Source organism: Tympanuchus pallidicinctus, unplaced genomic scaffold (assembly GCF_026119805.1).
Source record: "Tympanuchus pallidicinctus isolate F22 unplaced genomic scaffold, pur_lepc_1.0 scaffold17, whole genome shotgun sequence".
Lineage (NCBI taxonomy): Eukaryota > Metazoa > Chordata > Aves > Galliformes > Phasianidae > Tympanuchus > Tympanuchus pallidicinctus.
Genome location: NW_026294690.1, coordinates 19,202,280 through 19,216,631, shown reverse-complemented (window position 1 = coordinate 19,216,631; position 14,352 = coordinate 19,202,280). Strand labels below are relative to the sequence as shown.

General features: G+C 53.3%; 2 protein-coding genes across 2 annotated transcripts in view; one reads left to right on the top strand and one right to left on the bottom strand.

Annotated features, from left to right (window-relative positions):
* The window catches only part of PLXND1 (plexin D1), a 65,123-nt gene extending 54,174 nt beyond the window's left edge, over positions 1 to 10,949 (top strand). The window contains exons 29-36 of the mRNA XM_052678634.1: positions 30 to 93; positions 341 to 375; positions 2,073 to 2,177; positions 2,967 to 3,130; positions 4,486 to 4,633; positions 6,638 to 6,778; positions 7,602 to 7,676; positions 8,318 to 10,949. Coding sequence (XP_052534594.1) covers positions 30 to 93; positions 341 to 375; positions 2,073 to 2,177; positions 2,967 to 3,130; positions 4,486 to 4,633; positions 6,638 to 6,778; positions 7,602 to 7,676; positions 8,318 to 8,434 — 849 coding nt within the window. The 3' untranslated portion in view covers positions 8,435 to 10,949. The remainder of the gene's footprint in view (positions 1 to 29; positions 94 to 340; positions 376 to 2,072; positions 2,178 to 2,966; positions 3,131 to 4,485; positions 4,634 to 6,637; positions 6,779 to 7,601; positions 7,677 to 8,317) is intronic.
* Positions 10,950 to 12,624: 1,675 nt separating this feature from the next.
* Positions 12,625 to 14,039, bottom strand: LOC128078449 (histone H1.8). Its single transcript, XM_052678682.1, has 5 exons — positions 13,952 to 14,039; positions 13,531 to 13,814; positions 13,297 to 13,435; positions 13,165 to 13,223; positions 12,625 to 13,066 (listed from the first exon to the last, which is right to left on the bottom strand). Exons 1-5 carry the CDS (start codon positions 13,965 to 13,967, stop codon positions 12,749 to 12,751), a joined length of 816 nt encoding a protein of 271 aa, XP_052534642.1. The 5' UTR covers positions 13,968 to 14,039; the 3' UTR covers positions 12,625 to 12,748.
* Between the last annotated feature and the right edge of the window lie 313 nt (positions 14,040 to 14,352).

The following is a 14,352-nucleotide window of genomic DNA, read 5'->3' as shown; positions in this document are numbered from 1 at the left end:
CTCACTGACAGCCACGCTTCCCTCTGCAGATCCCTGAAGGGGCGTCCCTGGCCATGAGCCTGTCAGACAAGAAGGACGGCACGCTGAGCAGAGGTAAGGCCCATTCCCTTGAACCTGCACGTGTCAAGGGTGGCTCTGGGGTCCGCTGAGAGTTGTCAGCCGTGTTCCCCAGGCCCTGCAGTGTGGTGCAGCACGATGTGATCCCCTGCTGAGAAAGGTGCTGAGATCGCTGGGAGCAGAAACCCTGGCTGGGCATTAGTGCTTCTTGGGGATAACAAACGTGTTCTCATGTGGGTGGAGTGTTCTGACTAAGCTGTTGTATCCCTCTTGTTCTTCACAGTGAAGGATTTGGACACTGAGAAGTACTTCCACCTGGTGAGTATCCTTCTCACTCTGTGGCCGTGGGCATGGCTGTGCTGCACCATGTGGTGCTGGGGCAGTGCCTGGCCACATGCTGCTTCTGGCAGCAGCGCAGGGCAACCAGGTGCTTACTTTGTCTGTCTGCTGTCTGTATTACAATGCTTGACCTTACAAAGCCTGCCCACTAACGGAGAGATGGGGCTGCTGCTGTCACTTTGGCACAGGCTGCCCAGAGCTGTGGGTGACCCATCTCTGTAGGTGCATGAGGTCATGGATGGGGCTGTGGGTAGCCTGCGCTGACAGAAGGCAGCCAGAACACGCAGCGGTGGGGCTGGGGCCTTCAGATCCCTTCCCACTAACGAGTTCTTTGATTCTATGGTGCTGAACACAAGGCTTGTGGCAAAGAGGAGGTGCCCTGCAGGCAGGGCCATGCTGCAGCAATAGCAGAGGTGTTGTGATTGGAGCCAGCTGAGACCCAGCAGGGCTGGGGCGGGAGGTGGGGCAGGTGGCCCCAGGCCCACGCTCACCTTGGTGGCAGAACATGACCTGAATACTGCTGGGAGCGAAGGCGGTCAGTGGGGCTGTGCGTGTGGGGGGATCTTCATTCTCATCTGCAGGGGTCCTATTTTTTTTCATTGTTTGTGGTGAAAGAAAAGAAAATCTTTTCAGCCTCACCGATACTGACTTAATTCATCTCCATGGGCTGAAGCTTCAGATGTGATGAACAGTCTGGATCAGCAGTCATTAGTTCTCTTCACAGAGGCCCTAATTGGAGCAGAAAGGTTATCTGTAGAAAAGCTTTAGCTCTGTGGGACATAATGAAAAATTACAAGACAGCACAATAATTGCTGTGGCCCAATCCAGCCATCAGCAGCCAGAGTCCAGCACCACGATCTGAGCGTGGAGCAGCACTGCCAGCAGCATCCTCGGGGGGTCACCTCGCAGGAGCTGCTGGCACTCTGCCCCTTCCCAGGGCCGCCGAGATTTATGAGTTCCTGCTCATGCACTGCTCCAAATCGACGAAGTGCTAAATGCTGTTAAAAGCTGTTATGAGAAAAAGCGTTATGGACAACAACAGTATTTTATAGCTTGGGCTTTTTTCTCTGCTGAATTTTCCATGCTCAGATGGAGTACAAACACAATGCACGCACGCACACATATCCACAGAGTGAGGAGGGAGAGGGGACAGGAAACCAAATGTGCACATCTGAAGCAATGCCAAGATGTACTTAAATTGCTTGCTAGGTCATTACAGGATGGTAATTAACTGACCTGGCCAGCAGAATATTTATTTTTGTTTTTAAAAAGGCCAGAGTAGAAATACTGGCTGATTGTTCTTGCATTTTTTCCAAACCTAAGAAAAGCTGCTTTCCGTGGAAGCCTTCTGCTTTGTTTCTGGGAACCTCAACTGCAGCCACACAGGAGCACTTCACAGAGGGCAGAAAGGCAAACAGGCTGACATCCCAGTGAGGCCGATTGTTTCATTTCCTTTGTCTAGATTGAGAGAGACAATGGAGAGAGCAAAAGAGACCACTGTCAGAAAAACTGACCATTATGAATTACTTTTTAAAGCCATATAAGGCTGTATTTATAACACAGTAACTGGTTTTCAATTGGATTCTATATGCGGTTGAAATTCTATACTTAAAGGAGAATTCAGTGTGACACATCCAGGGAGGAGTGTTCTCAACATGTGTTTTGTGTTGGACCAGGTTCTCCCAACTGACGAATCAGTGGAGCATAAGAAATCCCACAGACAGAGCCATAGGAAGAAAGTCCTGCCAGAGATCTACCTGACCAGGCTGCTCTCTACAAAGGTAGGAGCTGGGGGCACTTGTGCGAACAGCAGGTGATCATTGCTTGCAATCTGCAGTGAGAAGCCTGATTTAAGTCAGGATTGCTGCAGGGCCGGTCACTCCCAAGGGGTTTTAGGACCCATCTGTCACAAATGTTTGGAGAGGCTCCAGTGGCTGCTGGGCTCTGCTGGCTCTGTCGTTCCTCTTCTTCCCAGCTCTCCCTGAGGGCAGCGCTGCTGCGGGAGCCTCACGCAATCCCCCGAGTGCAGGTCTGGCATCTCCAGCCATGGAAGGATGCTGACTGCCTCAGGGCTCACAGTGTGCCATTCAGACCTGAGCCCATCTCGCACAGAGTGATCCTGCTGGGAGAGGGATGGAGGAGGGATGTTTATGTGGCCTTAATTCAGATTTGAACTTCCCCACTCACTGTGAGTGCTCAGCTCCAGCAGTTGGGCTCCCAGACCATCTTTAGTCCCAGCATGATGCTTCACTGGAGCAGAGATCACAAGCATGGCCAGCAGTCTCCAGGCTTTTTTGTATTTACTGTGCAGAACAATCACAGATGTGAGATCCCAGCAGTATGAAAGAAAATCTCAATGCTAAAAGAAATTAAATCCAAATGCAAGCTGATTATATCACTACGCACAAACAAACCTTTCCCTCCTTGCTCCAGCATCCCCTCCCTCTCATGGCTTATCCAGCTGGCAGCCAAGAACTTCCCAGTGTACACAGCCACAGCCCCTCACACTGGTTTTCGGGGCTCAGGTGCTGCTGCTTTCTGCAGCCCCCACTGTGTGTGCTTGTCCACAGGGCACACTGCAGAAGTTCCTGGACGACTTGTTCAAAGCCATTCTCAGCATCCGAGATGACAAGCCGCCTGTGGCCGTGAAGTATTTCTTTGACTTCCTAGAGGAGCAAGCAGAGAAAAGAGGGATCACAGACCCTGACACCATGCACATCTGGAAGACCAACAGGTTTGGCTGGAGAAGAGAAGACCTCTCCTTTCCTTCCTTTCTTCTGAAAGAAGCAGCAGCTGCAAAGCCTTGGTGTTCGGCATTAACCACCAGGCTGCTAAAAGCAGAACCAATGAGGGCCATGAAAAACAGGGAGGGGCTGAAAGATGAGAGCAAATGTGGGCTGGAGAGCTCTGAACAAGCACAGAGCTCTGGAAAGCACAGAGCTGGAAGAGCAGGCATAGGCAGAGAAAGGGCAGAAGGAATGGGCGCAGTAATACACATAATTAATGAGAAACAGAAGAGAGAATGGATGACAGGAGGCAGCAAAGATGTAAGCTGTAAGCACTGAAGAGTCTGAGATAGATTTCAAAATCACATCAGGTCTTAAAAACCACACAGATTTTAAAATCCACACCCGGCTCCTTTTCATTTGGTTTCCAGCTTTCCAATCCCTGGGGATCCTTCTCCTCACTTCTCTCTGACACCAAGCTGAGGCTGCAGGGTGCTCGGCACCCCAGGAGCTGCTGCTGTGGCAGCATCCTGTTGGTGGTACGCGGCATCAGGGGCTGCCGGCAGCGATGCTGAGGGATGTGCTGAGCAGGAATGGCATGGGAGAGCCAGAGGGAAGGGGGAGAGAGCATGGGGGAGAGCAGGGGGGTTCAGTGGGGCAAAGCAGCGAGGCTGGAGGCGGCGCCGCGCTTCTGAGGCTGCAGGGGCAATAACTCCAGCACAACATGAAAAACAAAAGCCAATCTGTCCGGGATAGCAGGTGTGTAGATATGACCTGTGGACTGCAGATCTGCCCAGCCTTCATTACTTTAATTGCCAGTAGAGCAAATAGCTCCATAGGTTTTACTCCCCAGCTGCTGAGGGGGGATAGTAGCCAGGACAAGAAATGTACTGTGCAGCCAAAGGAGCACTGAAGCAACTCAAGAAGAAAATGATGAGAGAGCAGGAAAAATGTATACAAAATGTATTTCATGGGGCCAGGCTTACCAACAAAACCAGAGGGTGGGTAGTGTCAGAGGAAATGGAAAAGGAGCTGACACTGTCAATACAAAACACCGCAAATGAGGAAGCTGGATTGCAAACCCCATACAGCAGAAGTGTCTGAGCCCATCCAGCAGCACAGCCAGCCCACAGCTGCTGGGGGAGTGGGGCAAACACTCACCTGGGTAGGGCTGCATGTGGGGCCTGAGCAGGTGCTTCCCCTCTAGCTAGGCAGGGAAATGTGCAGTGCCAGGTTATTAAAGAACAGAACTTTGCTCTTCATTTTTTCCCCTCTCCTTGATTCATACTCCATCATCTTTCTGTATCTCCTCTCTCCCTTGGAAATTCACCCAGTGTGTGTTCCTGGCCTGTTTCCTCCACAGCCTACCCCTGAGGTTTTGGGTCAACATCCTGAAGAACCCCCAGTTTGTCTTTGACATCGACAAGACCGACCACATCGACGCCTGTCTCTCTGTGATCGCCCAGGCCTTCATAGACGCCTGCTCACTGTCCGACCTGCAGCTGGGCAAGGTATGGTCCGGAGGGGACGCCGCGCCGCAGCTCGACCAGCGAGACACAGAGCAGTGTGTAGGGGGAAGGGGCTGCCAGAGGTGTCCTCGCCCCCAGCAGCGGGCTGCGAGCCACATGCCCGGTTTCTGAATGTATCTAAGGATGAGTTGTCCTCTCCTCCCTCCTGCGCCGGGCGCATGCTCGCTGCTTTCCCTCTACGTTGGCTGAGTGTGCTGCTGACATCTGAGACTTCCCAACACTGTCAGCTTTATAGCAAATGCTGAAAATTGCCCCGCTCCCAGGGCTGGGTGTGTGACGTAGGGGCCCCTGCGGCGAGGGAGGGGCGCTGCTCAGGACATCCCCAGGAAGCCCCTCCTGGGAGAGATTAACTCTGGAGGAAGATGTAATGAGCGCTGGATTTTTGTTTGTTTGGGTTTGGGGCATTTTTTTGCAAGCGTTACGAAACACCTTCAATCTGTCCTTGTCGAGCTGCCGGTGAGGGGAAGAGGGGTCAGCAGGAGTCAGACAGCAGATGGAAACATTTTGCAGGAATACAATAGTGTAAGTGAAGGAACTGTTGAGTAATGAGGGGAGAATAAATCCTCAGCACGAAAGTCAGTCTACATCCACACGCTGTAGACCAGGGGTTGTCCAGGCTCTTCCTCTGGATACAGTGTCAGCAGTGCTGCTTCTGATACTGCAATGTGAGAGCAGATTCCCTCCGCACACCTACAGTGTGCGAGCACATAAAGCATTCACCTCTTCCTAGTACAGGGAGAACAAACCAGACACAAATTTGAAAAACAACAGAAAGGAGGCAGCATGTGTTTCTGTTGCGTTTCCAAGGGGGAAAAAAATGTTGTAAGTAGGCTCTGTAACTTGGCTCTATTCCTACAATGCCTTGTCATTGGGTTTGAAAGTAAATTGCTTTGGGGCCCGGTGCCCATTTCCCTTGCAGCCTTCCCACATATTGCACAGCAGCTTGCAGTTACCCCTGGCTTCCTTATTTACTGCTTGTACAGCAGGAGATCCCATCTCCACAGCTAGAACCCTGCTGGGCTTGTTTTGTCTGCAGAGCCTTCCTCTTCCCCCTCCACCTGCCAGCACCAGGGAGCGTGTCAGGGCAAAGGGACACACACTGATCTCACTGCCCTCCCGTCCCAGCACCGGGGCTCTTTTCCCTCTGGGTTACAGTGCTGGTTCATTCCCCGGGCAATGATGTCAGCAGGACAGCACTGCCTCGAGGTTAAAATCATTCATGCTTGTGTTAGCAGAGTGCAAGTGGGGTTATGCCTGTGCTGACACCACCCGCTCATGGCCAGGAGGTTAAAACTGCTTTGTCCAAGCCAACATTAATCAGGAAAACTCACAGTATTTTCTGTTAATTACTTTCCATGCACTCAATATAGGTCAGACAGGCTGAGTTAGCCAACGCAGAATAAATCAAAGCTACATTAAAAATCCAAGAGTAACATTTCAACTGACAAAGTTCAGCTTTGTTCTTTGGTTTAAATCAAGCTAGCTGCTCAAGAGACCAGAGTGACGCGTTCAGAAGCCCATCCTTCATCACCACGTTCCACACATGGTGCCATGCAGCAGAAGTGCATTATCTAACACAGTGGTGGTGCACGCACTTGCAGAGCGTCACCTGCAGCAAACAACCCCCTGATCCCACACACACTTTTCAGCCCTGTCGTTGCTGCAGTTGCACTCACTGAGACCACCACTGCTGGCATAGAAGCCAGGAAGGCAGGCAGGGATGGGCGCATGCAGAGAGTGCTTCAGCTGTGCAGGCAGGAGGCGATAACCCGCAGCACCCGATGTGCTCTGCATGCACCACTCAGGTTTGTGCCTCGGTGCCACCCCACCATGCTCCTGTCTGCTCAAAGCCAGGCCCACAGCTGGTTCTGAGCCCAGCTAGCTGAAGGCCCTGTCTGATGGCCAGTGCTTCAGCCAGGCAGAATAAGAGGGTTTTCAGTCAGAAACGATACAGCATCAGATCTCAGTATCTTGCCCTCGCTCTAGGACTCCCCAACCAATAAATTGCTGTACGCCAAGGAGATCCCGGAGTACAGGAAGATTGTGCAGAGATACTACAAGCAGATCCATGACATGCCACCGCTCAGCGAGCAGGAGATGAACGCACACCTGGCAGAGGAGTCACGGGTGAGGCACGGGGCAGTGCTGGGACCAGGGTTGTGCTGGGATGTGGAGCTGTGCTGCTGGGGCAGCGGGGTGAGCAGGCTGAATTCAGCTCCTGCTTGAATGGGCACTGGAGGGAGCAAACGAGAAGGGATATTTTGCCTCAAACTTCCAGACACAAAATTCATCTGACCTAATTCCAAGCATCTTTAATGACTGCCAGCAAACATACATGAATTCGCTTGAAACTAACAAGGCTTTGGCACCGCTGAGAGTTTTAAACAGAAAGAAGTGCCAAAGAGCCAGAAATTTGCAGAGGCTCTGCTGGCCCCCAGGTCCTCGGCCAGCTGGCCCCTGTGCTGCCAACTTTCAGTGCTGGCCCTGAGTCCCAGGCAGCCTGCTGGCAGCGCTCCCTGCCAGCCTGGTACCAGCTGGGGAGCTGGCAGCTGCGCTCTGGATCCCAGCCCTGCCAGCAGAGCACTGCAGCTCCCTCAGAACACAGTCATCTCCCCACAGCAGCTCAGCCTCAGCTGTGGAGCGTGCTTTTCCCTGGGTGCTCCTCTGCCCAGCTCCAGTGCTGCCCCATCCTTCGCAGTGCCTTTGAACTGATCAGGGCTATCAGCTGCAGTCACTTAAGGCTGACTTTATAAAGACTCAGAGCATTTCTCATGTAAGCAAATGCAGCTTCCTTAAACGAATAAGGCAAAGCCCAGCTGCATCAATGCAACAGGAATAAAAATAGCCAGTCTAAATCTCTTTTAATCTAGCTAATGCCTGCAGATTGGACTTGAACTTGCTTGCTGTGTCAGGTTAACGTATCTCCCCTATTTGTTCTGTCTTTTTAAAGAAATACCGGAATGAGTTCAACACAAACGTCGCCATGGCTGAGATATACAAATATGCCAAGAGATATCGCTCCCAGGTAGGCGAGCTTGGCTGTGCTCAGGCCTTAACTATCTGCAAAGGGAATAACAGGAGGTGTTTTGTAACCAAGCAGTTAGATGCCTCACAGAAAAGGGATTTTTTTCTTTGTGTAATCTGCCCATGCACATGTGTAATACATGCACACAGGTGCATCTGTTCTCCCATCCCTTGATTGATAACCGTGTAGAAGCAAAGGCCAGCTCTTCCCAGTTGTTCTTAGCAGTGCTTGGCTGCATAAGTTTGCAGCAGGGCTGGCCAGTGCGTGGACTGCTTGAATCCTCTTACGCTCACAGGAAGCAGAGCACAAGGATGCCTTCCCCAATAACTTACCCTCACTGCTGCCTGCAGTGCAGCCCTGGCTGTGACACAGAACGCAGCTCATTGATTGTGCCCTGCCTCGCAGGGACAGCTCTGTGCGAGGAGGTTCCCTGCAGGGTTTTCTGTTGCATTTTCTCCCTCTGCCTCAATGTGAGAGCAGGGACTCAGCCAACCCCTGCCGCACCTGGAGGGTGCAGGCTGTGTCCCAGTAACAAGACTCACCATCCTGGCTCCAACTGGGATTGAGGCATTATGAGGCAGGTGGGGCTGGCAGACAGGGCTGTGTGCTGCCTGTCCCTTACGTGCCCACCTCTCCTGCAGATCGTGGCCGCCCTGGACTCCAACCCCACGACAAAGCGCACCCAGCTCCAGCACAAGTTTGAGCAAGTGATTGCACTCATGGAGGACAACATCTACGAGTGCTGCAGTGAAGCCTAGGCTGACTGCAGCCTGGGAAGTGACCCTTAGAGTAACTGTTGTAGGGAACTTGCCTTGACCACGGGGACACCTTGGTCCATGTCCATGAGGGTCATTCTCAAACCAGCCCTGTGGCAATGGTGGGCCTTACCTGCAGCCAGAGAGCTCCCTCACGTATCAAGAAGCAACAAGACAGCCTTTGTGCAGCTAGAAAACCATCTGGTCAACACTGTAGCACCCATAACTTACTGCTGTTGCAAGCCAGAAATGGAGGTGTGACATCTGTGGCAAGCTTGGTTCATCACTTCTCAGTAATTCGTTCCTGAGCAGCTGGCTCCCCACATTCCTGTCTGCATTCCTCATGGACAAGAGCAGGCTGCAGAAGCCATAACAAAAAAGCAGCCTCAGGGAGTAACAAGCAGAGATGGCATAGGCCATCAGAGCAACAGCAGCGCGTTCTCCATTCCACACCAGCCCTCTCACACCTGCATTTCTCTGACACCATGGACAATCAGCTGTTCACTATCTGCTGCATTCTGTGTATTTTTGTGCCTTTTAATTTTTGTATTGTATGTGCAAACATAACCACTCCTTCATTTGAGATTTGGGCAACCCAGGGAACTGGGGGTGACTTAAAGCAGTTGCTTCCTATGTAGCAGGGGAATGCTGAAAGCACTTTATCCCCTAACAGCTGCTAGCTGGTTGGAGGGAGTGTATTGCATGTTGGAGTGGGACTGTTCTGCCCTGCCCCAGTTCCCCAGCCTGCATGCAGTGAACTGCAGTGTGCAGTAGCATAGGCAGATGTCCCTTACAACCCACCCTCCAGCCAGACAGGCACAGGCATCGCTTCCACCTGCAATCAGCGAGCTGCTCCTCACTCCTCTCCCCACCCTACTGGCTGCATACACAGCTATGGTGCTGACTTGAGCTCACCTCACCTCTGTCAGTCCTGTGACAGAGCAGACTGAGCCACATGCAGGGCAGAACATCCAGGCATCCTTCCTCCTTCTGTCCCACACTCTCTGGTATCTCACCAGGATCGTCACCTAAAGCAGGCCAGTGCTGGAGAATGCTGCTCTTAAAGCAGCTTGCTTTGCTTGCCTTGAAGCCAGTACACCATAGTTACCACCTGAGAGCAACAAAAATGGTTTTGTGACACGTTCAGTTTGTCAGCCCATAAAGGCAAGCAACGCATCCCCATGGCAGCAAGTTGCTCTCACTCCACAAGTCAGCAGAGCAGGTCAGACATCACAAGGTGCAAACAGAGGTAGGAAACGCCACACTCCACGTAGTGATGTCAGCAAGCAGAGTCCCACTGCAGAGACAAACAGGACTTGTCTGAGGCCCAGGAACTCCACTGCTGTCCTGCAGCATCTGCTGGATGCCACGCTGGGATGGGCCCCATTTTCTCTCTGCTGGCAGCTCCTGTTCCACAGCAAGGGCAGCCATGACTGCTCTGGTCTTCTCCAGCATCACTCAGGCCCCTCTTCAGAGGCTGGACCACACGTCTGAAGCCAGCATTCCCCTGCAGACAAAGGCAACCTGCCCATGAAAGCTAAACCTAGCTGTAGCTGTAGGCACCACATTTCCAAACTGCCAAATATATATTAAAAAGTGACTACCTCACTCCAGGCAGGGTCTCAAGGTGAGCCTCCATTATTCATCCAGCTGGAAAGGATGAAACCTGGTCCACCAAACTCCTCCTGGGTGACTTACTGCCACAGGCAGGTGGTCGCACCCCATCATTTCCAGTAACACATTTGTCAGAAGTTAGAACATCAGAGTTGTGTATGTGTATATAGATATCTATTTTAAAACAAATGATAGACTTTATCCAGTATGTTAAAAGGGGTAGGGAGGGGAGGGAAAGAAAAGAGGATTTGTTTGGGGTTCCGTTGTTGTTTTTTGTTTTTTTTGTTTTCTTTTCTTTTAAAGAGAACTACAGAAGAAGTACATACACTGTAGAAGTTTCAATGTCTTTGCTGAGGATGTGGTTTCAGAATAGAAACTAATGTAGCTGGGCTACATTTTATTTTGAAAGTGATTTCACACAAAAAATAATCTTGACTTTTTTTTTCTTTAGAAACTGTGAATAGTTGCCATAGATATAGACAGGCCCAGCACAGGGAAGGCGACAGTGAGAAGGACCAGGGTAGTAGAGAATGTTGAGCTTGGCTGGAGGTGAGGAAATGGCCATGGAGCAACAGCTCCGTGTCATTACAGGAAAAGGGCACAGGTGAGCCAGTAGTGAGCATGGTTTGACTCCAGGTGATGTGACTGGGCCACGTATTGGGGTCTATTGCTGTCTTATTTAATTTTTTCCAAAGCAGAAATAAAAAGCTACAACCATTCTAAAGAGGTAACTTTAAAAGAGCAAATGCTTGAGGGTTTGTAGTGTTGCCTTGAACCCCGAGCCCTTTGTAACATGTTTTTAAACTTTGGCATGTGTTGTGGGTATAGTGCCCTTACCTGCTGTGTAGTGGAAGTGGCAGACTCTCGGAGAAACCTATCTTTGTAATAAAACAAGGTGCTGAAACCCTGTGCAGTGAACTTCCTGGTACACACAGAGCCTAATACCAAGAGGCCATCTCTTGTCTGAGGCATCTTTCTCTCACACAGGCCATGCAAATCCCTGTGCTCCTCCACCTCAGAAACACGGGGAGGCAGGCAGCCGCCAGCTCCACCACGCAGCAGCGCAGTGCTCAGGGCTGGCAGCTCAGCAAGAACCATCTTCTTTCCCAATGGCACAGGTCTTATGCAATTCACCATTCCTGCCTAGCATGCAGGAAGGTCCCACCACAACAGGATCTGACACAGAAGGTAGAAAAGCCACGAGAGGACCTGAATAAACCACACCAACACACAGCAGGACCAGCATCGCCATGCCTACCCACAGGGCCGGACACCCTCGCACTGCCAGGAACAGTCTTGGGGCCGACCGTGCCTTCACCCAGCAACAGGCAGCCCAGCACCTGCTCTGCCGCAGCACTGAAGGCTTCTGGCCTCAGCAGTGACACCATCCCCAGCCTGCAGGGCTCGATAACCAAGGCATTACTGAAATCCTCCCGCTTCCACCATCTTTCAGTAAAAACTGCTCTTCCTGGACACCACAGGGATCTTCCTGCGTTAAAGCTGATCCTTAGTAAAGCTAAATCCAGTCACTTAATAATATAGCCTCTCAAGAAGCCTTATGCTTTATATTTAGGGCCCGGTGAGAGAGGACACAGCTCCTGCCCTGTTCCACTGCAGGACATCAAGTGTTGGCAAGCAGTCATTTGTGACTGACCACTACTGAAGGTGCAGCTGAGTTCTGCTGGGTTACTGCTGCAGTATCCCTCACCCTGACCCTGAGGAACATGAGTTCAGATTTAAAGATGCATCAACATGGCCAAGGCTGAAGTTTAAAAGTAGTTAGTTTGCTCAGCTCTTGCTTAAGCCGCACAGCAAGGCCAGAAGCCTTGGAGGGCATTGGCAAAGCCAGCTGAAGATTAGTTAAATCCTCTTTAGGAAGAGGGTTTTACTTCCACTTACTTTCTCCCACCCAGGAGGACTGACAACCTTTGCATTATCAGACTGACCTTCAGAAGGGCTCTGTTCTGCACAGGGCAGGAAAAATTCAGGCATTTAAAACTATCATAAAGAAAGCTTTCATACATTGGCTGGCAGAAGCTATCAAGACAGGCTTTGAGGTGGGTACTGTGCACAGTCAGATAACAATAGCATGAGCATTCCTACAGTCTGCTGCAAACACTGAGCTTTTTTTTGAGCCCTAAAGCACTTCTATCTTCCTCTCTAATGTGGGCGGAGCTTAGGCAATTCCAAACACCGTGCTGGACCATGAAAGCACCCATCCCTCCTGCCCTAGCACTGTTGTAATCTGAGCTCAGCCAGGCATTAGCACAAGGGCAGCTGGGAGGGCACAGGGCCAGACACATCTCCTGCACCAACGCTGTGGGAGCAGTGTCAAGCCCTGAGCTTCCCACCGCAGCTCAGAGCCCCTGCCTGGGCATCACCTCGCACTGGGACTCACCACCAGCCTGCATACATGTGGGCCCTCAGAGTCACTCCAGCACTGCTCACAGGAGCCAACAGCTCACTACCACTCCACAAGTCTTCCTTGTGCCTTCCCATCCTACATGGGGCAAGGCTACGGATTCACCCTGGGTGAAAGGACCTTGGCGGGCATGCAGGGCAGGAGTTGTGCTATTCCATGAATCAGACAACCTTTATTAGTAGCAGATGAACAGAATTAACACCTGAGAATTAAAACCAGCTCCTACCCCAAAGCCCAGACTCAGCTGGGGACGGCGCTGTGTTGTCAAAGTCCTGGGGCCCCTATGACACCTTCCTGCCAGGAGCTGCCTCCTGTGCTCCAGCCTTCCCCCCCTGGCCAGCACCCAGAGCTGCCTGAGGCTTCCTTGCCTTGGCTTTACCTCCCTTCTTTGAGGCAGCTTCCTGGGCCTCCTCAGGAACCTTCCCTTTGCTCTTGGCTGCTGGGGCCTTTTTGGGTCTCTTCACCCCAGCAGGGCGGTCAGCACCATCCTCTCGCACACCGCTGGCAGCAGGAGCTGCAGGGGGCTGCAGCCGCCCTTTGCCAGGGGCCCGGTGGGCCTTCACTCCTTGACTCCTGGGCTTCTCCACCGCCGGCTGGGCCTGGAGGGGACAGAGTGCTTCAGGCTGCTGCCATGCCCCATCCCACAGCTTAGGTGCAGTGCTGGCATCCCCTGGCCCCCTCACCCAGCCGTACTCACATCTGCAGGCTTTGCCCTCGGCCTCCTCTTCACTGCTTTCGGCTCCTCCTTGGCAGTGCCTGCAGAAAAGCAGCAGCAGATGAGCACAGGCAGAGCATCTCACCGGAGTCCGCCCCAGACCGCGGCCATTACCTTGCCCTCCGTCGCTCCGCGCCACCGCAGGGGCTCGGGCAGCCTCGGCAGCCCCTCTGCGTCCGGTCTTCGGGGCCGGTCCCTCCCCGGGATCCTCCTGGCCCTGCGCCTGTTTCTGCTGCAGCCTCTTGGGAGCGAGCTGGGAGCAGGGAAGGAGCAGGGAAGGAGCAGAACGTGGGAGCAGCCGGCATCGGCAGCGCCCAACCCCAGCCCCGCTCTTGCAGCCCCGCTCACCTTGAAGCGCCCCGTGGCCCCCAGGGCGGCGGAGTTTTGGGGCCGCACCAGGAAGCCGCGGCTCAGCCCCGTCGCCAGCGCCCGCTTCAGCAGATACTTGAGGCGCACGGGGTCCACCGTGGGGTACTTGGCCAGGATGAAGCGCTTAATGGCGACGACTGAGGCGCCCTTCTTCCCGTCCTGCGCCTGCAGCGCCTCGAGCACCATGTGCAGCGTGGGGGGGTGGCGGCTCCGCCGGCCCCGGGCAAGCAGGCTGGAGAGCCGGGCAGCGCCGGCGGCTTTGGCTGCGAGTGATACAGAACGGCGGCGTGAGGCGAAGGCGCTCACAGCCCCGAGGGCTGCGGTCCTCCAAAACCAAACAGCGTCACCGCGCCCGTTCCCAGAAAAGGGAACCGCGGTGCCCGCACCCTGCAGCCCCGACCTGGTTGGGACTCCATGGCTGCGCAGCTCCCAGACGCCAACCAGGCACCGCAGCCTCAACCCAGCTCTCAGGCCCACCTCACCTGCAGCTGATTTATCTGATTCGGCACGGTGACGGCGAGGGCCGATTGGGTAGCCGCTAATTGCCGGGTTCCCACCGCAGTGGACACAGGTGAGCCCGAGCGCTCCTGCCCAGATCTTTGTGAGAGGCTGAAAGGAGAAAGAAGGCTGCGAGCAGATGGTTGGAAAAGGACGGAGCGGGAGTGGCGGCCGCAGGCACGTGCTGCGAGCTCCTGTAAGCGCTGCGGGCCGCGTGGGGCTCCTGCAGCAGCCGCAGTGTTTGCCCGCGCCTCGCGCGCTGCCGGGCTCAGAGCACGGCGCTCCCGGCCCCGCGCGGCAGCC

What these genes read in the sequence shown, in the direction of transcription:
- LOC128078449 (XM_052678682.1), bottom strand. An exon ending in GCGGAGCGACGGAGGGCAAG is followed by an intron (nt 13,224 to 13,296) that starts GTAATGGCCGCG and finishes GCTTTTCTGCAG; the next exon opens with GCACTGCCAAGGAGGAGCCG. An exon ending in CGAGGGCAAAGCCTGCAGAT is followed by an intron (nt 13,067 to 13,164) that starts GTGAGTACGGCT and finishes TGTCCCCTCCAG; the next exon opens with GCCCAGCCGGCGGTGGAGAA.